The sequence below is a fragment of the Panthera onca genome, chromosome B4 (assembly GCF_046562875.1).
Source record: "Panthera onca isolate mPanOnc1 chromosome B4, mPanOnc1 haplotype 2, whole genome shotgun sequence".
NCBI classification, from domain to species: domain Eukaryota; kingdom Metazoa; phylum Chordata; class Mammalia; order Carnivora; family Felidae; genus Panthera; species Panthera onca.
In genome coordinates, this window is record NC_138345.1 from 79,741,934 (window position 1) to 79,768,068 (window position 26,135).

The window sequence follows — 26,135 nt, forward strand, 5'->3', positions numbered from 1 at the left end:
GTGGTCTCTTTGCCTTGAAAGGTATTTCTTCTTATTGGAGTTAAATTTTCCCTGACTATGTAAGTAAGTGTGGTAATTTTGGGGAAGAGAGAAAATAGATGTTCCCGTTCTTTCTGGTTCTTTAGATTTCATCAACTTTGCTGAATGTACAAGGCAACACCACAACTAAGAGAGAGAAAAAAAAGTGATCCTAAAATACTTCCCGAGGGAAGGGAAATTTGGGTGAGAGGGAGGAGGCAGTGAGGGAAGGAAAGTCTAGCAGACTCTCCCCAAGGATATCATCCTAGTGATAGGTGCCCACCAGTCACTAAAACTGCACCACATTACATCTTTTCAGGAAGATTGAATTAATTACCACCAGTTGGAATCTTGCTCCAAGGACCCAGACACACAAACTCCCTCCTGCCTTTCTGCTCCACAAATCTCAGGCAAGGTTGGCTATTTTGACCCAAGAGTGATTTATTCCCCCCACCCTGCCCCTTTTGTTGAGTCCTTGGGTCTTCACTTCCATCTTTGTTGGAGATGGGGGAAATTACATTTTCTTTCTTTTGATAAAGCATCTTCTGAAGGTCCTTTAGTTACTTGTCTCCTGCTTGATTCTTTTCAAATTAGAATGATGAGACTCTATGTTCTTCTGTGGCTTCTGAAAGTGTCTGGTCATGTGGAGAATGAGGCTGTAATCCATTTAGGGTGGAATTTCCCCCCTTCCTCCTGATAAAATGTACGTGTACCCTCCGCCATCTGCCTCTTAGGGTTCCACCATATTCTGCTTCCCAGCGGTGGCATTAAGGGGGTCTGTCACCTAGTTAGAGGTGAAATGTCTAACCTTTCAGCTCTTTTATATTTTGTCATTCTTTGGGACAGGTTTAACAGTCTACTTTGACACAGAAGAATGATGTGTTGGGGTCCACAACCCCTCCTTGTCCTGAGAAAAAAACATTATAGCTTCTGCATAGCTTCTTTTAAAGTAACTAGAAATTAGACAGACAGAGAGAGAGAGAGAGGGAGGGAGAGAGACTGGTCAGCCTCCTTTCTAGAAGCCCCAAATCTAAACCCTAAAAGATGGAGGAAATTATTGAAAGTGATAAATGCCTTTTCCAAGCATTCGGTGTGTTGGCTTTCTGACCAAAAGGGGCCTTTGTTAGATCTCGGCAAGAAAGCCAAACCCAGCTCCCAGCAAACACTCCTCCACCTCTTCCCCACCCCCCTCACTCCCTTGTCTAACTTGAAAATGAACTTGGACTTCCCTCGCAGACAGGCCCTAAAACCAGGAGAGATTTTATTTGTCTGTTTCTGAAGGGCTTCCTAAAAGGGGGAGGTGTTTGGGGGGGGGAGGGGATGGGCACAGAGGGCTCTCTCCAACAACAGAGGATGGGGTAGGGGTAGAGGCTCTGGGGAGGCAAGAAGGGGAAGGAGATACTTTGTGAATTTCTTAACTCCATGTTAATTCTCTGAATGTCTTTTGTTGGCAGAAGGTGAGGAGAGGGCAAGTGACAGGCTGAGATGTTGCTGAAAGAGAAAAGGGAGTAGGAGGGATGAAGATTAGAAAGGAGATGACGCTAGGGAAGGAGAAGATGAGGAGGGCTGGGAAGGGGTTCTGAGATGAGCTTGCCCAGGCTGGGAGGGCAGGGCCTGGGAAGCAGTGGAAGAAAGAGGGCTGGGGTAGGGACCCTGGAGGCCACTGGAGGAGGTTTCCTGACAGTTCTCCATGGACAGGGCTTATCTCCCTACCCACTCCAGTGCACCACCAGGAAGGGTCTACAATTGTGGGCAGGCTGGAGGAGAATCCAGGAAAAGATCGGTGATAACAGCTTGAACCCGAACTCCTGTGTGGATCCTTGCAGGACCAGACAGGAATGTTTGATATGGCTCCCCAAACTCGGGGCCATCACCATAGGTCTTAAGTCGGCAGCAGAAGGGAGTGGATTTCCCTCATGTCTAAAAGAGGGAAGTGAATGGGGTCTTGAGCAAGGCAAGGTTGGGTCTGAGAATGGAAAACCCGGAAACTAGGAGCAAAGTGATGCTCGGCCATCTTGGTCTCATCTTCCCTCAAGCTGGGGGCCCAGGGAGGGAGAATAGAAATGGAAGATACCAGGATGGCAGCCACTGTCCAGGAGGTGAGTTCCCATACTGGGAGGAGAGGTCTGGGTGGCCCTTTTCTGAGGCCAGGCAGTGGGGGTGGAAAAAATAAAGTAGAGGAGGTTCCAGAAGGATCCAGGTGCCTGGGAGGTGGCATCTGCGTCTCCATACTCCTTGGGTCATCCCAAACCTTCCAGAGCCCAGAGAGGTGGAGGGAAAAAGGAGAGGAGAAGAATGGGCTGGGCCAGGGAGCTTCAGGGTCAGTCACTTTTCTTTCCTTCTTCACCTGCTTCACCTTTGCAACCCACCAGGAATTTTCTCTGCATGTGTCTCACTCAGACACACACTCAGGGGTGCCTTCCCATAGACCTTCTCTAACTCCCCAAACCCTTCTTGTATGTGGCCTCTCCATCCAGAACATCCCTTTCTTTCCTGGATAGTTCAAGCCCTATGTCCTCTGTCATCCACAAATCTCCTTTTCCATTCTGCAGCCCAGCCCGTGTTCTGGACAGGAAAGGGCCCCCCAAACTATGCCCGCCCACCAAGGCCCCAAGTCTGGGCCAGAATCCAGACCCCATGGTGGTGAGGCTCTTTGTTCTCCAGCAGCCTCAACCCACCCCCTCCTTTTTTTAAACTGGAATTTCTCCCATAAAAAAAAAAAAAAACTGGGGGGGGGGGCAGGAGCTTAAGAGCTTCAAGTTTGTTTTTTGTGTTTTTTTTTTTAAATCCTGGGGAATATGAAAGAAACAGAGGAAATTAAGGAGAAAAGAAAGGGGAATCCACTGAGGCGTAATTTCCAGAAAGAAGAATCTGGGAGCAGGGGACACGTCAACTTCATTCCTCTCCCCCTGCTCCCCAGCCTGGCATTTAAGCTACACCCAGCGCTCAAATGTGCCCTTGAAGCTTGCACCCTCCTGCCGCAGGCACTGCCAGCTTACATCTCGGACTTTGTCTTTAATACAGTGGGCCAGGAATTCCAGCCTCAACTTCAGAAAAGCACAAACATCTGCCTCTTCATTTTCCTAGTGTTTTCCTGGGGGAGGCATAGGTAGCTAGGATGGGCATGCAAATGAAATGTGTATAGGAAGAGAGAAACAGACCAGTAGAGAGCATTATTTGCATACAGAGAATTTTGGCCAGAGCTAGGTGTCTTCATGAACACATTGGGTTGTGTCCACAAGGGCATGAGCTGGAACAGTGCATACAGCCTGCACACGGACCCAAATCCACGGGCCTGGAGCAAACACACACACACACACACACACACACACACACGCACGCACTTTCACTGAGAAGGCACACTGAATATCTCCTTTGTACGTTAGAGACTTAGAAAAGAAGAATTTCAGAGTTGAGCTGAGCCTGGAACTCAGTCCCGAGAGGAAGCAGAGGACAGAGTGGCTCCGCCGCCCAGCCCTGACAAAAAAAAAAAAAAAAAAAAAAAAAAAAAAAGTCCCTTTGAGAAAGGGGCCCCAGAGCCGAGCCCCAGAGCGGAGCCCGGTCTTCCCGACGGGGGCCGAGGGGCTATTTTCCATTTTCCTTTGATTTAATGAAACGCTCCATCTTTACTCCCACACCGGCAGCTCGGCGAGAGACCGAGGAGTCACATTTCTTTTCCTTTCTCTTGATTTCCTCTAAACTTCCTCCACAGTCCAGCTCCATCGCCCCATCCACGCGGCCCGGCGGACGAGGTGTGGCGGTGCGGTGGGGGGCGGGGGGTGGGGTGGGTGGCGAGCGCCGGGCCGAGGGTTTCAGCGCCCGGCTTTCTAGGGCGGGATCGCCTCGGAGATGTAATTACTACGTTTCCAGTGGTGCACATTCTCCTGGAGTGTTTAATTTGGTTTTATTTGTGTCTCAGCGAGATCCACATTTTTTTTTTTTTTTTCGGGGGAGGAGGGAGAAGCGACCCCAGGCTTAAAGTTAATTAACCAACCAGGCTTTACTTTTCACCGCCCGCCCGAAGGCGCTTGCACAGCCGCCTCCCTCCCCGCTCCCGGCGCGCCCCTGTCGTGGAACCAGTTTCAGGGGCGAAATGTCTTGGGGAACGCAGCGAAAGAGCCGGGAATGGTTCAGAGTATGCGGACACTTCTCCGGACGCTTTTAACCCCCGTAGCCCTAGACTTTCTCTTCCTCCAGCCTTCCCACACCCCCAGATCTCTTGGGGGGGGCCTACATCTTCTTTGGCTGGTCTTCTTGATGAAGGAGACTTTGGTTCCCTCTCCTCTCGTCGCTAAAATTTGGCCGCATCGTGCCCCTAATAAATGGAATTGTAAAATTGCCGGGTTAATTAAATCTATATCTCACTGCAGTAGGAACAGTTAATGTCCTTACATAAACCTGGAAAAGAACATACTATTAATTTTATTTATTGCTGGGCCGCCCTGCACCCAGATCCTTCCCGCCGTCCTGCCCCCTACTCCCAAAGGCTGGGGGAAGCGTGTCTTTGGGTCCGGGTCCGCGGAAGAGGCGGCTGGCATTGAGCTAGAGCTTTCCTGGACTGGGGAGGGAGCCCCAGGAATGGGGTGGGCGGTTCAGGCTCTTTGTTTCTCCTGGCTGCCCCGCAGAGCCCGGTCCACGTAGCTCCGGGTTCTCCACGGGACCCAGCACTTCACAGTAGGAGAAGCCTGGGTCTCCGCACTACCTCTACACCTGCGGCTGCCAGCCGGCAGGCCTCCTCGCCACCCACCCACAGCAGCAAGGCAGCAGGCGGATGGGGGCCAAGGTCACACGACCAAGTCTAGACTGGCCAGACCCTGTTTGCTCTCCTTGTTTTACCTTGACCTTGGACCCTGAGGCAGGGGGAGCCAGATTCCTAGCCTAAAGCCGGCTCTCAGCGAGACCCCACCTTCCCCTGGCTCCCCTCTTCTCCCTCCACCATCCTTGCCCTCAACACACTTTCAAGCGAAGGCAGCTTACGTTTCAAGCCTCTCTCCTGTCTTTTCCTCCTCCTGCCAGCCCGGCCCAAAGCCTATTTTTCAGTCGCTGAGGTGACCCTTCCGGAGGAAGATCACACTGATAAAGATTCCTCGGTTCTCATCTCAACTCACCGACCCCAGGGCGCTCTCCATCGTCAAATACCACCTTCCCCTTACAGGGAGAAAGGAGGCGGCCAGTGGGCCAGATCTCAGTACAAACCTGGCATCTGCTCTCAGGTTTGAGGGATCCAGTGGGTCCGGACTAGCCTGGGGCTACCGCGCGGCCCCCGCTTGTGTGCTGTCTGGACAGGAGCACCCAGCATTTAAAATCTGTGGCAGTGGCAGGGAAGAGGGAGATGCTGCAGCCCCTCTCCCCTCTTTTCCTCTCTCTCTTTATTACCTCTTCTCCTCAGGGAGGCCCTGTGCTGAAAGGGAACTTGGCTCAATTCCACGGAGATGCGCTCTGGAAAGGGGTGACTCTACTGATGAGCTAAATTAGGCATAGGAAACCCAAGTCTGGAGACTGGGAAGGAGGAGGGGAGTTTTGGGGGGGGGGGAACCCAGGAAGTTGGTACTAATTTTTTCTTTGAAATAGGGGGCAATTTTTAAACATGAAGACACTCCACACTAAAAAGGAGCGACCCCAAGAAAGCGGTGGGAGCTAAACTTGGCGTTGTCCAGCTGAGAACTGTGTTGATCCTGGCTCTGCCCCTCGGCCTTCTTAGGCCGATCAGCCCAGGCCACGGACGGCGGAGACGGGGCCCCGGGGCTTAGGTCGGTCCTTCTGGGGTCTTACTGAGTTGTGCCTGGGAAGGATCCCTCCAAAGGGGCAGCTCCGCCGCCTGTCTCGCTTTCCACGTTTCCTTTTGTACACCGATCTGAGAGTGCTTGCTCTTGTTCTCATCACGGGCTTTTTAGCTTTTCTAGACCGTATCTTTCCCCCACTCCCTACCCCCCACGTCCCTGCCCTTTTCTTTGAAAATCTCTCTGAGGCTTTTTATTTCTATTGTACATTGAAATATCAGTCTATTCTATTGCCCTCATTTTCCTCCCTTCATTCTTTCTCCATTTTCCCTAAGAGCATCCCTCCACCCCCTCCGTGTACTGGTGTGTGTGTCTGTGTCGTGGGTTGGGGCTATCACATCCTCCCAGTCCTCTCTGCCCTGCGGTCAAGGAGCCGAAAGGGTCCCTCTCAGACAACCCGGGCTTTGGGGAAAGTGGCTGAAAGTCGGAAGTGGAAATACAATCCCGACACCAAAGTCTCGGTGCGCGGTGTCAGGTTCTTTCCATCCGTGAGCTCCAGGGGATTATGCCAGGGCCAGAACCAGGGCTCCCCACGCCTTGCCCGCTCGCTTCCGCCTGTCTAGTTTATTTATTAAGAGAAAAAAAAGGCAGTTTCTCCTCTATCCTTAGCCCCAACCCCAATCCAGTCCCAGGGATCGTTTTTTGGGGTGGGGGTCGGTCTTCCCCACAGACGATCTAAACCTAAACCTAGAGGGAGGCGCCCAGGAACAGTCCTAGCGTCTCCAGACTCCTTTGCGTCGGCCAAATTCAGCCTCCCCCTCCTCCCTCTCCCTCCCTCGGGCCTGCCAGGGGGGCGTTGCCCTGTCCCTTTAAATCTCCCAGCTCCCTCCTCTTTGCCCCTCCTGAGAGCCAATCAGCAGAGACCAGTTTCCCTTTGCCCCGCCCCACCGCCAGGGGTGGGAACCCCAGGAGACCTGGCTCCGGCGTCACGTGCACCGGTCGCGTCACACGGGCGCGGGAGGGGTGCAGAGGGGAGTCGGGCGGGAGACGGCGGATTTCTTAATGAAGTGTCCCCGCATGCGTAGAGGGACTGTGGGGAGGGAGGTGGAAGCACCCGGAGGAGGAGGGGAGGGGAAGGGAGGAAAGGGAGGAGGGATGGGGGAGGGGAAAAGAGAGCGAGGTGTCTCCCTAGCTCGCAGCCTCTGGCAAGTGGAGTTTTTAAAAAGCTCGAGCAGATCATGTCATGACGACTTCGCTGCTCCTGCATCCGCGCTGGCCGGAGAGCCTTATGTACGTCTATGAGGACAGCGCGGCGGAGAGTGGCAGCGGAGGAGGCGGCGGGGGAGGCGGCGGCGCGGGCGGCGCGGGGGGCGGCTGCAGCGGAGCGAGCCCCGGCAAAGCCCCCAGCATGGACGGGCTGGGCAGCAGCTGCCCGGCCAGCCACTGCCGCGACCTGCTTCCGCACCCCGTGCTGGGCCGCCCGCCGGCTCCCCTGGGCGCCCCACAGGGCGCCGTCTACACGGACATCCCCGCCCCAGAGGCTGCGCGCCAGTGCGCCCCGCCGCCGGCGCCCCCCACCTCGTCCAGCGCCACCCTGGGCTACGGCTACCCGTTCGGTGGCAGCTACTACGGCTGCCGCCTGTCGCACAACGTGAACCTGCAGCAAAAGCCTTGCGCCTACCACCCGGGTGATAAATACCCGGAGCCATCGGGCGCCCTGCCGGGTGACGACCTGTCCTCCAGGGCCAAGGAGTTCGCCTTCTACCCCAGCTTCGCCAGCTCCTACCAGGCGATGCCCGGCTACCTGGACGTGTCGGTGGTGCCTGGGATCAGCGGGCACCCAGAGCCGCGTCACGACGCGCTCATCCCCGTCGAAGGCTACCAGCATTGGGCTCTCTCCAACGGCTGGGACAGTCAGGTGTATTGCTCCAAGGAGCAGTCGCAGTCCGCCCACCTCTGGAAGTCTCCCTTTCCAGGTAAGGAAGGGGCCCGAGCGCCGCCGTCGCCAGGGACCCCTCCCCGCCCCGCCTGCCCCGGGGCTCCGCGCCTCAGCCACCCCCGCCGTCTGGCTCCGGCGCGCCGGCTCTGCTGGGCTGCCGATGGAGCCGGCCCGGCGAGCTGCGCTGAGGAATGCGCCGGGGAAGAAATCTGCTCCGACACGTTCCCCGGAGCTGCCCGGCCGAGAGTGAAGCAATCAGAGGCGCCCGATCGCCGGGCCGCCGGCTCCGCTCTGGTAGGGAGCTCGCCTCCTCCTCCCCCAGCCTGCTCCAGTCTCACGCGCGGCTCTTGGCCCCCCGTAGCCCGCTTCCAGCCAGGAATGGGGGTGGGGTGGGCCTTGGGTGCTTTGGAATCTGAAACCACCAGGACAAAACCCTCAACTCACCGAAAATTGGGGGGGGGGGGGGGTGTAATAAGAACTACCTCGCCTGAATTTTCAAGATCGTTCAGGCACTAGACAGGTTTTTTTGTTTTTGTTTTTTTGGATAGGGGTCTAATTTGCCGGTTCTAAAGAAATGCAGAATATTTTCTTTCATTGATTTATTTTAAGAATTCCGCCACGAATGTCCCGATCATGAAGGGATCCCAACTAAAATCTCTAGAGAGGGTGTAGAGAAAAGGGAGTTTGCATCTCTCTCCAGGGATAGAAAATTTTCTTTGCCTCTCTGGCATACTGAGCTCAAATCCTGTGGGTGTTCCCCCACGAACTCCCCCAAATGTCGGGGAGAAAGAGAGTTTTCTATGTTTCAAACACAGATAAAGGGGAATGAGGATGAGAAGTAGGGGACGGAAGACCTGTGCTGGATAGAGCTGGGATCCAGGCCCGGGTTAGGGACCCCTAAGTCTTTGCCTGTGTGTGCTGGGGATTTACCAGTGTCCTGTTTTTGTTTTTGTTTTTCAACTGAGGCTATTACTGAACCAGAGGGGATCCTGCAATCCTCACCACTCCCCAGATGAGAAATGTCAGTTCCAGGTTTGTCAAATTCACATCAGGAGCTTAGGATTCAGCACTGCGCTGACAAATTACATATCCAGAGCCTAAGTCTGCTCTAGTTGTATGCAGAGCCTGATGGGAGAGGGTTGACTGGCTCCATTCTATTGCCTACAGGAGTCCTGGGGGGCCCAGAGAAGCCACAAATGTCTCCCCATACTATGTAAAGGGGCCTCCAGCTCTACATGTGAGCCCAGGGACATTTTCACCAGGAATTATAGATCTGAAGACCTCCTAAGGGTGGACCTGAAAATTCCTCTGCATCCGGGATTGGGGAAAGGGCAGATGGTGAAAAAAAAATCACTGAATGGTGTTAAAAAGTGTAGAAACTAACATTCTTGCAAATATTATGAGATTACTTAGTATAACACAACTGAATATCAGGGTGGGACCCACACTAGACACCCCATTTCTGGCTGCCAGAAGATTGCAGGATGATAGAATTTTAGTACGTTGGTATCATGCGTTACCGACTCTGTATTGGCCATAATATTTTTATAGAATAATTTCTGTTATTAACTACCTAATATGAAACACATGATGACACATTTCTAGACGATAGGCAATTCACATGTAAGTATACAATCATGTATTACAGAGAGACGGCCCTTTAATTCTCCATCTCACCCAAATGGAAAACTCCTTTGGAGACAGGGGTCCAGCAGGAATTCCTGGAGCAGGGGGAGCCGGTAGGCCATGCCAAGGGGCCAAGGGGCAGGGGAGCAGATGGCCACCTGGCCCACTGTGGGCAGAGGCACAGGTGTAGAGCAATGGGCAATGGGTTTAGCTTAGAGAGGTGAAGAGAAGGATACTCTGGCATCCTTGTGTATGTGGAGGGAGGTGGGGGTGAAGGATTGGAGAGAAGCTCAGAAATATCTTTGAGCAAAATATACATCTTAAAGATTCCCGGGGCGGGGGGGGGGGGGCGGGAAACTGCTCAGAATAAACACTTTTTGATCATAGCCTCCTAGAGAAAAATATCTTTGAAATAAAAAAAATACAGCCCAATTGAGATTTAATACACTTGCAAATTACGGCATGGAAATGGATATAAAACCCACTGTGTCTCAGCAGCTATGGGCTCACACACTCCCTGTGTAGAAATAGAACCAGGCTGGTGTATCTCAGTGAGTGCAGACGTCCAGGCAAAAAAGCAGATGAAAAAGAAATTATCTTCAGACACCCTCCACCTTTCTACCCACACAGAGATCTTTTAGAAGTAGTGAGATTTCCAGATAACTCTGTCTATGCAATTGTGGTTTTTTCCGGCAGCATCTAGGCATAAACACTACTGTCTCTCTTTAGCGCCTCTGGCTCTGAGAAACCTCATCTATGGCAGTCTGGGCTGGTGTGGGATATGGAGGCAATTGTTCAGAAAGATCCAGATAATTAGAGCCAAGATGTGTTGTGGCTTCTTCCTTCCCCCAATTATAGAGACCCTTGTTTCATTGCTCTTTTTTTTTTTTTCCTTCCTATGGTGAGATAGATTTTTTTTTTTTTTTTTAAACAGAGAGAGGCAAAAATTCCAGAAGAGAATCAGCAAAAATTCCAAGATAGAATCAGAATTGGGGGTGGGGGGCAGAGAGGACAGGGAGAGACAGAGTCAGATAGGATTAGGGGAGACCAATAAAATGAAATAGTGGGTTCTTTGGGTCATATTGGAAGTCCCTACTGATAAGCTTTGGATTATGGTTGAGAAGAGGAGCTAGGATTCCTGGCTGGACAAAGTCCTCTACAGGGCGCAGAGCTCTGTTGTAAGAGTGGGTGGTCAAGAGCCAGTGGGCAGTAGGAACCATACACAGGACCCCAAGAGTAAGCTAGAGCTGAGCATTGATCTGATTTTTATTCACTTTTCAAAGGTGTCTGTTAGATCCTCAGGTATGAAGTGGGGTGTGTGTGTGTGTGTGTGTGTGTGTGTGTGTGTGTAGATGCTCTGGAGGGAGGTTAGGGAAGGCCTGATCGTAAAATTAATAACCAAGTCCCCTACTTACTTTAGGCAGCATAGACACAACTTGAGGTCTAAACTTCCAGATGTTTCTACATCTGTGGATCCCAATTCCTTTCCAGACAAGACAGCGGACAATTAAAGGAGGCTTCTTTGAGAAGGCAAGACTGAACGTATTTTTCCAGGAGGCCAAAACAACCAACATTTTGGTCAGATCCATTAAACACTTGGGCAAATCAAGCCTCGGCATCCTATAGAGAAAAATAACCAATTTAGACCAGTTATCTGTTTTTCAAAACTGATTTTTAAGGATTGTGTTGATTGACCCTCATCAGAAATTTAGAGTTGGGTTTAGGGGATCCAAAATTGGGAAGGTAACTGTGAGCATTTTGAGAAAATGAGATAAAAAATCAGGGACAATTAGCTGGTTAATTCAGGAACCGAAACCCACTTTATCTCATTTTGCTCTCCAGTGAAAAGGAGGTATTTTGGAGCTGGATTGTACAAGATAGGCTATTTCCATTTCAGAACATACTACATCATGATGTCGAGTCAGAAAATCTCGGCTTAAAATCTGGCTCTGCTTCTTAAGTCATTTTACCCACTCTAAGCGTCACATTCCTCATCTTGTAAGTTGGGCTTAATAAAAATAAACCTGAAAAAAATGTTCTAAGGATTTATTTTTTTTTAAAGACAGATACCTCATGGTATCACTACTTACTGTCTTCATGTTACTCTTGTCCCAGAATCACCCATCTCCTGAATCATGGCTACATCTGTAAGAGTAAAACAGATTTGAGCACTGAGAGATGGTTAAAGATTATCTGGTGCAAAAAAATCCTTTTTAACCCAAAGGAGCTCTGTGAAAGTGAAGTTGTTTTGTGTTTCAGATTTTTTAAAAAAAGCCTTGGCCCATTCCTACATAGGCAGACACAGGTGACAAGTCCAACAATTTTCCTGAGAAATTGGCATCATGACGACAGCTAAACCAGGCCATTGGAACCCCCCTTTTCACATATTCTTCCTGAGTGCTTTATTTCCCACTGCATTTGATTGTGACCCTCTTCTCTTTCCAGCCTGTGTAGACAAGTATTCCTGGATGAGAGCAGACCTAATGGCAATGGTGTAGAGAAGGTGTTTTATGAGGGTGGGGTGAGAACAAGCATTTCAGGAAGAGCTTTGTGTCTATGTTCTGGACTGCCTCTCTACTTCCAAAGGGCACTAAGAATGAAGGGGGGTCCTCAAATATTCAGTCCTCATCATTGGCTTTTACCTGAAGAAGTCTAACAATGACATTTTTTTTAAATTGAGGGGTGAATTATTCAGATAGTCCCCCCCCCCATTCCCCACTTCCCCTTGAAAGTGTTGCCATGACCTTTTTATTAACAGGGATGAGAGTGGAGTGGAAGGGGGATATAAGTGAAATATATTGTTCTTAGTTCCTGGGAAATTCACAGAGCATAAAGAAATTGAACTAGCAGTGGTTGGGATAACAAGGTACTTAGGGTTTAAGGTTAGTGTTCCTGCATGCGATGGCCACAGTTTCCCTCAACTTTGGAGGAATGGAGAGGAGAGGTCTTTGGAGCAGAATTTGCTGTCTTGGTGAGTGGACACTTGTAGGGGCAAGAGGAGGGGCACTGAGTTCTTTTTGTAGAAGACTTATGTGAACAGTGGGTTTTAGCCCAGAGGTCTCTCCTGGTACTTCCTTTGGTGGGCAGACCCTGGGGTGTGGACCCCTTACCTCCAGGAGCCTGATTCCCTACAACTCAGGTCCAGGACCTCCTACCTTGGATGTCGTTAAATGGCTCACAACATTGGACTTCTAGAGCGATGGGCTCCCAGGCAGGCTGGCTTCACCTGGATACTTTTCTTCTCTACCTCTTCGTACAGGTCTCCGATTCCTAGGGTAGAGGCAGTGACCAAAGGCATGAGGCCCCACTTGGTGGTCTGTGCCCACCGAAGCTGTCTCTCAGCCATGCTCTCCCTCAAACACACAACAGAACATTTCCCCCCTGATAATGGCACAGTCTATACTGATGGTTGCCCAAATAATCTAACTGCAGGAAGGAGGAATTTTCCTGAATACCTGCAATCCTCTAGACCCTCAGACCAGGGTGGAATTTGTAGGGACCCTTTTACAGGTACAGGAGTCTAATAATGAGTGCTGTGCAGAGCCATATTGGAGCCGGAGGCAAAAGAAAAAAATCAGTACTACTGGTCCCACGTTTATTTTAAAATTTGTGATTTTGTTTATCATGGATTTTTTTGCACTTGTTTTTTAAACATTGCCTGAAAATGTTATTTATTTCGATTCCCAAGTTTTTGGCGCCCCCTCCCCTCTTTTCAAGTTGGCATTAGGGGCAACACACCCGTGACCTCGCCTTAGCGGTGGCCTTGCTCATAACAGAGGCACAAAGGACTGGGGGGCAATCCCTCTGTCCCCTTGGAATCCCTGCCGCAACCTTGCGCCTACACGGTGGTGCAACCTGGGGCGCACAGCCTGGTCGGTCCAGGGTCCAGACACACGACTCACTTCCTGCCGCCCGCCTTCTTTCTCTCCCCCCCAGACGTGGTTCCCCTACAGCCCGAGGTGAGCAGCTATCGGCGAGGGCGCAAGAAACGCGTGCCCTACACCAAGGTGCAGCTGAAGGAGCTAGAGAAGGAGTACGCGGCCAGCAAGTTCATCACCAAAGAGAAGCGCCGGCGCATCTCTGCCACCACGAACCTCTCGGAGCGCCAGGTCACCATCTGGTTTCAGAACCGGCGGGTCAAAGAGAAGAAGGTGGTCAGCAAATCGAAAGCGCCTCATCTCCACTCCACCTGACCGCCCATCTGGCCACCCGCCCCATCTATTTATGTCGCCGCTTTGTACCATAACCGAACCCACCGATGGACGCTTCGCCGGTGCGGACGAATATTTAATGTTAACGAGAAAGAGTAACCGCGTCGCGGGAGGCAGAGAGGATCCGAGGGCGAGTTCCGCAGCCCCCTGCTCCCCACCCCATCCTCAACCCCCACCCCCATGCAGATGGGACCTACTAGCCTCTACAGCTTTGGAGGTGGGTGTGGGTGGGCTGTGGGAGGAAGGCTAACTGCCTCCACATCCCTTTGCCCTCGACCTTGGCTTGCCAGAAAACCTAATGGCAGCAGAGAGCCCGATCATTCCAACCAAAGCAGGGTTGGGGGATCCCGAATGACCCCATTCTTGCCTCATCCTTTGCCCAGGCAGGTTGATGACCCTCCTGAGGGTGGGGCCTCGGTGCAGGACCTGGTGAGCTCATACCATCCCCCCCAGTTCCTCCTCCTGTTCCCAGTCCCTCCCGCGCTCCTTAGTTAGGCAAGATTTCCCAGTTAAGATTTTCTGTGCATATTTTAAAAGTCGCGTTAATATTAATGATACTTGTTAGGGATCTGGCATCGTGATTGGAGTACAGACAGCGCGTAGGTTTTCTTTCTTCCCTGTTTCAACAAAAGCTGGAATCGGTGGGGGAACTGCCCGCCCCCACCTCAACCAGGAAGCTGAATTTCTCTGGAGTCCCCACTGCCTCCTGTGTTCTGCTCTCCATCAACGTGCAGAGATCCAAGGAGATGGAAACTCCAACCACGCTGCTAAATCAATCTCTCTCTCTCTCTCTCTCTCTCTCTCTCTCTCTCTCTCTCCTTCCTCTTTCCCTCTCCCTCTCTTTACTGGGGATCAGGCCAGGCACAGAAGCAGAACGTTTTTCTAAGGAAAGGACAAACTTCTCTTCCAATGGGATGGAGAGTGGGTCCCCCAGCACAGCCCCTCTCCAGCTGCCCTTCCATGGAGGCCATAGCTGAGGAGACAGCCTCACACTTTCACTTTTACTGGTTGTCCAGAGGAAAGCAGTTTTCTTCCAGAAGGCCAAAATAACCAGCCCCCAATTAACCAGCTAATATAGACACCGCCTAACATTTCCCTCCTCAAAGGCCAACTCACTGCTGAGGGGGGGGAGGCCCCTCACCTTCTCCCTTCCCACTGGTGCATTACAAAACAGTGTTCTTTTGAAATGTTCATCAGAAATAGGCTTTTTTAAAATGTGTGTATCTGTATATAGTATTGTGATGTCTGAATGACAACGTACTGAATGCAAAAAGAAAAAGAACCCCACAAACCTGTTTTTAAAATAAAATCTTTTTTTTTTTTTTGCCTTGATTTTATCGCTCAGATTCCTTCTGAAGACGCTTCTGTCCTCTTGCTCGTCAGGGCCATCCCTGATACCCTGACTCAGCCCGGGCGAGCAAGGGGAGGAATGTAGACATCACCCCCAGCCGGGTAAATTCCAAACTCCTATTTTGTTCCGCTTACATTTCTAAAGTGAGTTACTTGGGTTGTTGATGTGATCTAGACAGGAGAAAAACGCCGTCCTCAGAATAGATGAGTGTATGTTGGGAAGAAATGGGTGTGATTAGCAACTGGGAAGGCCCCGAAGCAGGTGAGTGAGAAAAGTACGTTGCCATTGACCTCGGTTAATAGTTGGGGGTCAGGCCTGGATTTAGGAGGTGAGAAGGCAGCAAGCACCCAGTTGGAGCTGGATGCTGTGGCGGTAGCGGACGGTGGTAGGGGCCCTCCTGCCCCCAGAAGGGTAGCCGGTTCAGGGCTGGGGCTAGGAAGGGCCTGCACAGCCTGTCCTGCTGGCGTGTAGCCCGCAAGCTCAGCGTTCTTGGGCTGCTCTCTTTTGTCTTCCATCAATCTATGCCGAGACATCAGGCCGATAGGACCCTTTGGTCCTGCAGTTCACTAAGCCAACCCCACTTTCCTTCTCCAGCCTTGCTGGGAACCACAGTCTTCCAGGCAGTCAGGAGTCGCGTGGACTCTGCCACTAATTTGTTTCCCCCGTCGCGTCCTTCCGTGCCTATCTCCCTATCTGGCGGAGTTAATGAGATCGTTAAGTTGTCAGGTTAAGAGACTTTTAAAAAGCAGTATAGCCTAAAACAATGTTATCTCAGATTAAATCTTTACTGCAGCAATTTTTATTTATATATAATATTTTTTTCTCTCCTGAGACACAGAAAGACCGGAGGCGTTGGGTTGGAAATCAGAGTTCTCCGATCTCCCTTTGCCCAATGGTTGAAATTCTTACAATTTTATTTAAATAAACGTTTCTGGCGGTGAGACACATGCACGCACACACACACACACACACACACACACACACGCCACGGAGTCTCACAGACAAAGAGCCTCAAGAATTCACTCTTGGTAGAGCCTCTGCTACTGATGCGGTGGCCGGTCCTGGTCCTGTTCTACTCCATTTCAACTCCGGGTTAGCCATCAAAGAATCACATGCTGGGAAGTGGGGTGTTAAGGGGGGAATAGGTGAACCTCCCAGGAATAAGGCTGGTTCTGAATTCCATCTCCCCACCCACCACCTTAACATCTTCCCAGAACCCCGAGTCTCTCCTGAGGTGGAAAGAGGCGAAGACTAAATGTGTGTCAGAAAAAGGGACGGAGTAGACAAGAAGCCTGGGGCTCTCTTGATATGGGCCCCCATCCCTCTTGAGTTAAGGGTACATTGGCTAGTCCCATGACAGCCAGAGAAGCGGAAGTTGGAGACTGGGGGAAAAGAGAAGTCTGGAGTTCTCCAAGGGATCTCTCCACTTCTGCATGCAAACCCACACCTATGAGCGAGTCTTCCCACACAGAGGGACCCTCCGTAAGGCCCCAGAAGGGGGCGATGGAAAAAAGGAGGAAGCACAGGCAGACTCCTGGGGACACTGGAAACCCAGGCAAAGACTGCAGTTCCTTGAGACCCTGGGAGCCCCAGTGTGCCAGGGTGTTTAGGACCCTCTCCCGCCCTGGATTAGATGTGCCTGGATGGGTTTTGGAGAGTTATCGTGCCTGGATATGTTTTGGAGATGCCTCTCCCATAAGAGTAAGCAAGCATGAGAATGGCCATTCCTGTGCTAGACAGGTATCCTGTGAGTGTGTGTTCTGGGGAGGCCAAGTTGGGAAGATGTATTATTCTTTTCCCGATTGTGTTGGTCCCTTAACTTTTCTTCCTCCAAGAATTGGCATTGTCTTTGGGGACTCAGTGAGACATTCCTGTGAAGGTGTATGTGTGCATGTGCACACTCGTGTGCAGCCACGTGTGTGTGTTTGTGTGTGTGTAGAGCTTTTGACGAGTGGAGAATTTCCTCAGCCTTCACTGCCCCTTGTGTGTGTGCAAGCATGTAAGTAGGAATGTTGTTATCTCAGAGTGTAGGGTGTGTTTTCTTTTCTTTATTCAAATCTATAAGTAGCCTTTCTTTCCAAGGCCAGTCTCCTAGTGTTGGTGTGAGAGGCTGCAATACACATTAGGTTGCAAGGGGATACAGGAGGTGTGAAGGGCTGTTTCCCCTGGAAACAGACTACAGCCTTTCTCCTCTGGGACTGAGGATCCTGCGATCTTTCTCATGATCCAGTCTCACTCCCCACTCCCCATGCCTCCCCCTGTCCCCCCGTCCAGGACTAAGGAACCTGGCTGGGTTGGAACCCCACAGGACTCTCCATCTGGAGGTCACTTTACCAGGCTGCCAGGGAAGTCTCAGTTAGATCCTTTCCTGGGCTTGAGGGAAAAACCCTTCCCCACCCACATCTTAGTCCCCAGACCCAGGGCCAGCAGAATAGGCCTTTTAGCCGGTAGTCCCACAGCCAAGAACCCACCTGAGAGAGCAAGGCCAGTAGTTCTCAGGGAGATCCCTCCACGACTGTCTCCAAACCATCTGCTCCTGAGGCTGATCCACAGGCGGCTGGGTCAGCAGGCCAGTGTGGGTGTGAGGCAGGGGCGGTCCCTGGGCCAGTCTCCATCTTTCAGGGATTGGAGCTGGGAACCCTGAGGCAGGTCCCCCTGTTCAAAAACGAGCTCCCCACCCTAGGATCCACCTGTGTCCGACTTGAATGGTGTCGGGAGCCCACCCCTCAAAAAAACTCCAAGTGCTGGTTCGGGCAGATGTGTATCCAGACCTGTGCTGGTGGAGGATTGAGGGGCCCTGGGGAGCGAGGGGCTTCTGGGAGGAGGAGGGGGCCAGAGCTTTTTCACAACCAACCAGGCTCTTCCTCTTTTAGCCTTGACCGTGACTAGGTCTTTCTGACCTTGACATCACAGGGAACACAGGGAAGGGGGGCAGGGTGGAAAAGGCCTTGATCTTCCGGTGGCCAGAGAAGGGGAGGGCCGCTCGCCCCCTTGACGCGCCATCCCTCTTCCCGCCAGGGCCCGCCGCCTCTGTTTACACACAGAGGAGGTGTCGTCTCCAGTCTAGACAGGGGCGCTAATAACGCCCATAAAAGGCGGCCTCTCCAGAGATGTTCTGCAACTCAGCTCCCGCGCGCCTACCGCTGGCCGCTCCCTCCGCCTCCTCCGCCCCGCCCTTCTCAGATACCAGGCTGGGCCGGCGGCGGCCTTGGGGAGGGGGCTTCCAGAAGGTTTCTAGAGGCTGAGAATCCCCGCCCCGCACCCTTCTGAACCTCTTCTGTCTCCAAAGGTAAGTAGACTCCCGCTCTTCCAGCCCAGCCTCGAGATTCGCAGCACAGTCTCCAACCTCCACCCGCCCCCTGGGCCGGTTGCCCCCACCCCAGTCCGCCCGTGCACCCCCCTTTACCCCCTCCCAGCCCTGGACTTGGGGCTTGGATTTGGGAAGCAGTGGATGGCTGGGCAGAGTAGACCCCAGGCATGTCTTGGCCTCTCCCCAGGGCTAGGCCTGGCGAGAAGCCATGGTCACTGCGAGCCGCTGGCTGTGGGGCAGAGGGCACTCGGGTAGTCCTCACCCCTTACGGAGCTTCGAGGTCGCGGAGACCAGGCCCTGGGCTCCCGGATACGGTGCAGGCGGCTGTGGGTGTGGCGTTTGATGGGAGTGGTTTTTTTCTTTCTTTCTTTCTTTCTTTTTTTTTTTAAACTTGGTCCCCACACCTTTCCTGACACTCAGTAATTCACTAGGCGGAGGAGATCCTCTGCTGGCGGAGGGGGAAAATGTCAGAGCCGCGAAACTATTTAACCATTGGTGCGCCGAAAGAACGGAGAAAAGGGGGGAAGAGGGCCCATTTAGGGATGCTCAGGTGAGAGGTGGAGACATGGTCTTCCAGATGTCCCCGCTTGGGACCCCCCCTTCATTTCCTGAGTGGCCATTGTGGTGGGAGCGGGCCCAGAGATGCCGCAGAAGGATTAGAGGAGGTAAGGAAGCTCGCTGCTGACCCCAGGCCTCTTGTGTGAGCTTGAAAGCCTGACTGGGCCCCTCACCCAAGGTTCCTTTAAAGCCTCCCCCCCTTCTTCCCGTCAGGCTGCAGATCCCTAGAAAGCAGCACCTGGAGAAGGGGTCTCCCTATTTTCTTCTTAAGTCCTGGACACCCGGAGGGGTGACTGGGAACCAAGGTGGGCTCCGACCCATGGAGGAGTTAGGGAAGGGAAGAAAGAGGAGACGGAGTTCTCCTACCTCCATCCCTCAGCCTTGTCTGAACCCGACAAAGATGCTGAACCAAGGCGGACCCGCCCCAAAGGAACGAAATAGAGAGGTCTGAAGGGTCGGATGGGGGTCCAGACCTTCCTCATCGGCCGCTTTTCCTCTCCCCTATCCCCGCCCGCTCAGTGCCAACACACCCCCCATCGGGGCCCAGGCCCTGACTCATTTGCATACGCGGCAGAACCGCTTTCTGCAAACTAGGCAGTGACCTTGAACTGGGCCACCGAGGCCTCTCAACTGACCGTGGAGAAGGCAGCACCGCGCCGAATAATTCTGACCTGGGGTCGGTGGGGGAGCCAGATCACAGCAGCTAGCAATCGCTCCTCGGTGGCCTGAGCCTCCCGCAGCCGCTTGGCCCCCTGTCACCGCGCGGACGCGGGAGGGATGCAGACAGGAGGCGCGGGGGCCAGCTGGTGGGTGCGCCGCAGCACGAGGACTGCCTCGGGTCTTCAAGGAGAGCCTTGGGCCGCGTCCTAGCCTTCAGTTATAATTAACCCCTGAGTTAATGAGCGGGGCATGGTGGAGTCAGGCCAGCTACAGCAGGAGCCCGTGGCTCAGGGGCCAGCAGGCAGGCCGCCTCCACTAACCTTGTGATTTGATGAATGTGCGGGCGAGCGGACGCACAGATCGCTCCGCGGTTCCAGAGCCTGGGTCTGGCCAATTATAGTTTTGCATGTGGGCTGTGAAATGCGGCTGGATAAAACTCTCGGTTAGACGCAGCTACCCGGCGCTTTGAGCTGCGAGTCCCTCCAGGTCCCCCTCCCTCAGCCGCAGTCGGTTCCCGCCGCCGAGGACGGTTTTAAATTTGAGGCTTCGCACCCGAGCCTCCCGCCGGCCCCGGGGACCCAGGCTGGGCGCGGCGCTCAGGGGCCTGTTCGTGGGAGCTTGGGTTAAGGCAGGGGCCGAGCTGCGTGTGTGGCTGGGTTCCCTGAAGGTGGACAGATCAGCGGTGGCGCACTGGGATTGCCTGGGTCCTCGCCGGCATCCTGAAAACCCTCAGGCTCACGATGGGCCTCGAGGAGCCGGACCCGGGATGCGAACGTGGCTGGTGGTTCTCGGCGGCTCTCCCTGAGAGGAAGCAGGGCCAGCTGCACGGAACCAGGAGGGATGTGTGCGTGTGCCACTGCCCACAGAGTCCGAAACCTGGGGAAAGTGGCCTTTTCAGTTGGGGCCGGATCCGACTGGGAGACACTGGAAGAAGAAAGCCCTCACTCCGTTCTCATTTCCCCCAGCGTTCTATCTGCCGCCCTGTGGCCGCGGCTCTGTGTGCTCAGCGGCCTGGCCGGAGGGCAGCGTGCCGGGCTCTGGGCCTGAGATTTTCCAACTAGGGAGGGACACGGGGAGGCTGAGGCCTTCCTCCTGGGGTCCCCTCTCAAGGAGACTGGAGTCATCTGGAAGAGTAAAAGAGAATGGGCAGAAGCCTCTGCCCCACACGGACTAATGATTACTCCGCGCAGCTCAGCTCGGCATCCCTCACACCAACAATAGCGGCTGAGCACGGAGGCCTGGAGGCCTGGAGACCTTGCTGCCTGCGCAGTGTTCTGGTCGAAAACAGCAACAATCTTCAAGTCACACACACACACCCTTTTTTTTTTTAATCTGGAGGACCCAACTCACCCCCAAATAAATGTTTTAAAAATTAAATTTTCAGTGGTGCTCATCAATGCATCTCGGAAAGGGGGCATAAATAGAATGTTGGAGATGCTGTGACGTGGAACTTGCGGCGCAGGGATGCTTCTTTCTGCAGCCGCGCAGCCCCGTAATCAATTAGGCACCAAAAGGCCAATCCAGGCGGTCTCCTGCCCGCCGCTCGGCGCCCCGGCTCGCGCGGTTCTGACTGGAGGTGACTGCACGGGGCTAGCATCTCACCGCTCGGCCTCGGTTCCGGCAAGTGGGCCCGGCGGACGTGGGGCGGGCTCCTGGGGGCGGGAGGGGCCTGGCCGGGCAGCCGGGGCAGCCGGGGCGGGGAAGGGGAAGGGGAAGCGGGGCGAGGGGCGGGCGCCGCGCTGGGAGCTCTGAGCTGCGCCGGGCAGGGGGAGACGCTCTCGCAGACAAATTTCTGTCCGAGGGAGCAGTTCGGGTTTAGGAAATGAAATCGCCTGGCGAGCTGTGGAATTCGAAGAATCTGAGTTTCTCTCTGCCGCGTCCTGCAGAGGAGAGAGGGAGAAAAGGGGAGATGAGAAGCCTCCGCTTAGATCTGCTTTTGTAGGTTCAGCTCATTCTCAGATACTTAACTTTCACCTACGTGGGTTGCTTTCTGCCCGATTTTCGCGGAGACCCTCGGTTTCTCCATCTAGCTCTTCCGATGTTTCCCCGTATGTAGACGTTTGCTGAACTATCTGTTGGACTTTGTATTACTTAAAGCCGTTCATATTGTAGAGGAGCCTGAAACAATCAAATAGAAATCCGAGTATTTTGTCTACTAGGCACCAATAGGATACACCTAGTGCTGAAGGCTTTGTTTTGTTTTTCATTTTAATCCGCTTATCTGTATTCTGTGGACCTGGTTGAGATCAGATTGTGGTTTCCAGATGTCGATTAATCTCATCAATGGCCAGCGTCGGGTTCTCAGCCTTTTCTGAAAGGAGCTGCCGAGGTTAGCACCGTAAATATAATTTTAAGCCCCCAATAAGATCATTCTCCGGATCCCTCTCCCTCACTCCCAGCACACCTACTGACATTGGCACCCCCATCTGATGGTCCCAGCGGCAGGCTTAGATGGTTCTGGAGTGTGGGGGTCTACTCCGAAGTGGGAATCGGGAGCCTCTCAGGCCAGCCCAAGCTCTGCTGGAGTCCCAGAGCCTCTTGCTGCAAAGACTCCAGAAGACCCCCCAGAAACTCATGTGACCCACAAAAGTCCCAAGGAAGAGTAGTTCAGGCCCCCAGGTTTTCAAGAGCAGGTAGTCAAGTCCACATCGAGCTGGGCACCTCCTTTTCCTGCTTCCTTTCTGCATCTGTCCTATAATGGTGAGTAGAAATGTGAGGCTAGGGTGGCTTCCAGCTTGGGGGGGGGGGGAGGTGGGAATACCCAGCATTGCAATTCTCTCATAGTCCTTCCTGGAGGAAAGGACCCTGTGTCCCCCCAAATTCCTGTGCAGATAGAGCTGAGGAGGGGGAGCACCGCAGTAGCAGGGCTGGGAAAGACCGTGGCAGGGAAACCTGTCCTTACCCCCACTTCGCCTCTACTGTAAATAAACCCCGAGCCAAAGGGCTCATCCGTCTCCTTAAACAGCCAGTAAACTTTATATGACACAATATCTAATAGTAATTTATTGGGGAGATATTGTAAATTCCAACGGTTTTAGTTAATAAAGGAGCTAATTAAAGAGGGACAGGCTGTGCTTGGCCAGCTGTTGGCGAGAAGATAATACATCTGGGGGGGGGGGTGCATGGTGCAGAAGTGTGTATGTGCAGGGATTTTTGGTGTGGCTTTTTCCCTTTTGCCCCGGGTCGGGCGATTGACTCACTATCTGCATTAGGTTTTATGATATTTTTAAAAACCAGAAACCAACGACTAAATCTGCCCCCGAGTTTTGTCTCTCCCCCCCCCCCACCCCAGAGTGGGGAAGGGGGAAGTTGGAGTTGGTGCAAGGTGGGGGGATTCGCTGTCCCCACCCATCCCCCTGGCGGCGGCGCCCACGTGAGCCTGATGGCCAATGGGTGGCCGGTGCAGGTTTAACTATGTTTAATGTCAGATAGCAATAAAGTAGAAGCTGCCGGCCGGGCCCCGCGGAAATGGGCGAGCATAATCTCCTGAATCCCGGGTTTGTGGGGCCGCTGGTGAACATCCACACGGGAGACACGTTCTACTTCCCCAACTTCCGCGCGTCCGGGGCGCAGCTGCCAGGGCTGCCTTCGCTGTCCTACCCGCGCCGTGACAACGTGTGCTCGCTGCCCTGGCCGTCGGCGGAGCCCTGCAATGGCTACCCGCAGCCCTATCTCGGCAGCCCGGTGTCGCTCAACCCGCCCTTTGGCCGCACGTGCGAGCTGGCGCGCGTGGAGGACAGCAAGGGTTACTACCGCGAGCCGTGCGCTGAGGGCGGCGGCGGCCTGAAGCGTGAGGAGCGCGGGCGCGACCCGGGCCCAGGAGTCGGGCCGGGGGCGGCGCTGCTGCCGCTGGAGCCGTCGGGGCCCCCTGCGCTCGGTTTCAAGTACGACTACGCGGCGGGCGGCGGCGGCGGCGACGGGGGCGCGGGACCCCCGCACGACCCGCCCTCGTGCCAGTCACTGGAATCCGACTCCAGTTCGTCCCTGCTCAACGAGGGCAACAAGGGCGCCGGCGCCGGCGACCCGGGCAGCTTGGTATCGCCTTTAAACCCCGGCGGCGGGCTCTCGGCCAGCGGTAAGGACCCCGGCCCACTCTTGAGGCGTACTCAGGACCGGACAGCTCACCGGGGCGGGCAGGGTAGGACTGAGCTAGGGCCGCCTGGGGTGACAGAATGTGTGGTGAGGAAGGGCTTCTTTTAAAAAGAAGTGCGGGGTGGGGGGAGCGCCTATAAACATGTAAATATCCCCATAAAAGAGCTGGAGAGATTCCCCTTTTCTGGACCTGCGGCTGGCTAGAGGGGGCAGGGAGCTCCGGCGAAGGGGATTCTGACCTAGACTTCCCCAGGCCTAGGGGTGGGGGGTGGGGACCGAGAGCTTGGTCTCTGCTCTCTAGGACCTCACCCCCCGCCTTGGCACAGACTCCCGTTACCTACATTTTTTCTCCCTCTCTTAAGAAACACCAGTGGACCTGGTTTACTCTGGCCACTGGCTCATTCATGTCTGTTCTAGCTGATCAGGGACCCAGCACATCCTGGAGAAGGTGAAAGGAAGGGGCCAGGATATCCCGGAGCAGGAGAGCTTTGGGGAGAAGTGAGGGGTTCGAAGCACAGAGGGTCCAGGGATACTACGGTGGGAAGTCCAGTCGAGGAGGCCAGGAGGAGTGAAAGGGGGGAAAGAGGATGGTGAAGGTGGGAGAGTTGATGGGGATGGGGGTCTGCGTAGAAGAGAGGAGATGGGAGATGGGAGAGGAGAGGCCTGGGGTTGGGCGGTTAGGCCAAGGTGCAAAGGGCTGGGGAAGGACCGAGGGCACTGGGCTTGTCACCTCTTGGTCCTCTGGCCAACGCTGCCGGTTCGTCTCCACCCAGGCGCGCCCTGGTACCCGATCCACAGCCGCTCCCGGAAGAAGCGCAAGCCCTATTCGAAGTTGCAGCTGGCGGAGCTGGAGGGGGAGTTTCTGGTGAACGAGTTCATCACGCGGCAGCGCCGGAGGGAACTCTCAGACCGTTTGAATCTTAGTGACCAGCAGGTCAAGATCTGGTTTCAGAACCGGAGAATGAAAAAGAAAAGACTTCTGTTGAGGGAGCAAGCTCTCTCCTTCTTTTAGGCGGCAAGACACGGGCACCGGCCCCGGACTGAGCCTGTCTCTGGCAGGGAGCAAGAGGGGGCGCTGCCTGGGACCCAGTCCCCGCTTAGAACGCCAGGCATCTCTGGCAGGCCCTCCCTGGACATCCTCTTGTCTGTTTTGTTTGTGGTTCCCTCCCACACACCCCCAGCAGGCCCTGCCAGGTCCCAGAGAGAAGGGAAGAAGCCAGCCAAGGAGAGAGGAAGCCCACAGCTGCAGGCAGGGGATAGGGGCAGGGAAGGCTGAGGTGCTGGGGAAGGACTGGTTTGCAGTGGGACCAGGGCACTGGGCCCGGGGCTGAGGAGCTGGAGCAAAGGTAATCCAGGCGCCCCCCTCCCACCACTTTCCTTCCGTGGTCGGAAGTCAACCTGCAGTAGGCAAAAGTGGGGACAGTGGAACCGAGGCTCCCCAAACTCCCAGCGGTTGGGGTTAGGAGAGGCGGAGAGGAGGGAGCAAGAGTGGAGCGTCTGCGGAGAGATTGGCAGGGGTCAGCGTAGCTATGCAAGGGCAGGAGGAAGTGGAGAAACCTGGGAGGAAGTGCGGTTTGGGAGAACAGCGTGATCATTAATGCCCAGCAAAGTCCGCTGGGGTCTGGTCCTCTAGGCCTGGAGGCCGAAGGGGCCGAGGCACAGGCGTTTGACAGAGCCGGCTGCAGACAAGGCGACCATCAGCCTTAAGTCCCCTCTGGGGCGGGCTGCCTGAAAAGTCTCCTGGTCTCCAGCCCTCTCCCGACGCCTCTGCCCGCCCATTCGCTCACAGGTGTGCTGCCAGGCAGTCTTCCTGCCGCCTAGGCGGCTGCGGACCGGAAGCCGCAAGCGCGGAATTGAGAGCCCAGCGGACGCAGCCTTGGGCATAGTAGCCACCCCAGGGACCCCCACCTGGCCCTCCAGGAAGCCCAAGAGGCTATGAAAGAGTCTGCGAAGCGCGGCATTGATTGGCCGGGAGAGTTTCTGGCAGCCGCCGCTACCGCCGCTGATTCTCCCTTCCCCGCTGGCGTTCACGGTCACGGCCGGCCAGAGGCTGGACCGGCATAATTTACGAGGCAGGAGGAGAATCTGCCCCTAAAGGGGCTACCGGCCGCAGAGGCCCCTGCTCAGCCCTGGTTTCCCAGGCTGGTGACAATGAAGGAGGGGGGCGCTGCAGTCCCCCACACAACTCCTTTCTCTCTTTTACCCACCCCCATTCCACCCGCCCCCACCCCACCCCACAACGTCGCCCTTTGTCTCAGGATCCTCTGCCTCCGCCTCCCCCTGGCCGGCCAGGCGCGAGTACAAGGACCAGAGCTGAAGGAGGGATACATCCTCAGAACCGGTCGGAAGCCAAAGAGTGGCTTCTGCAGAGGGCCTTTTATTCAAAGCCCCCTTCAGGCCCCAGCCCCAGCCCATTAGATCTAGGCTGGCTTAGGAGAGAGAAGCAGTGGAGAAGCTCGGCACCTTCCTGCACTCAGTTTTTATCCCTCTTGGTGGGAGTTCCCCCGACTTCCCCTCTGCCCACCCACCCACCCTTGCAGGAGCAAGAAGGGCAGAAACAGGGAGCTGATGAGAGTTAAGCCCAGCCTGGACACTGTGAACTGGCCTGCCAGCTTGGGAGTTCTTCCTGCCCTGGAAGAGTCTCTCCTAA

The 26,135-nt window shown here is 54.3% G+C and overlaps 2 protein-coding genes across 2 annotated transcripts; both read left to right on the plus strand.

Moving 5' to 3' along the window:
- The first annotated feature begins 6,981 nt into the window (after positions 1–6,981).
- HOXC13 (homeobox C13) lies at positions 6,982–14,014 on the plus strand. Its single transcript, XM_060604345.2, has 2 exons — positions 6,982–7,714; positions 13,240–14,014. The coding sequence occupies exons 1-2, from the start codon at positions 6,982–6,984 to the stop codon at positions 13,494–13,496; spliced, it is 990 nt and encodes a 329-aa protein (XP_060460328.1). The 3' UTR covers positions 13,497–14,014.
- An 8,847-nt stretch (positions 14,015–22,861) lies between these two features.
- On the plus strand, positions 22,862–24,497 carry HOXC12 (homeobox C12). The gene is made up of 2 exons (XM_060604344.2): positions 22,862–23,468; positions 24,259–24,497. Exons 1-2 carry the CDS (start codon positions 22,862–22,864, stop codon positions 24,495–24,497), a joined length of 846 nt encoding a protein of 281 aa, XP_060460327.1.
- The last annotated feature ends 1,638 nt before the right edge of the window (positions 24,498–26,135 follow it).

Bases quoted from the DNA above. Each gene is read 5' to 3' on its own strand.
- HOXC13 (XM_060604345.2), top strand. From the start codon at position 6,982: ATGACGACTTCGCTGCTCCTGCATCCGCGCTGGCCGGAGAGCCTTATG. The intron at 7,715-13,239 runs GTAAGGAAGGGG...TCTCCCCCCCAG, and splicing joins CTGGAAGTCTCCCTTTCCAG to ACGTGGTTCCCCTACAGCCC.
- HOXC12 (XM_060604344.2), top strand. From the start codon at position 22,862: ATGGGCGAGCATAATCTCCTGAATCCCGGGTTTGTGGGGCCGCTGGTG. The intron at 23,469-24,258 runs GTAAGGACCCCG...GTCTCCACCCAG, and splicing joins CGGCGGGCTCTCGGCCAGCG to GCGCGCCCTGGTACCCGATC.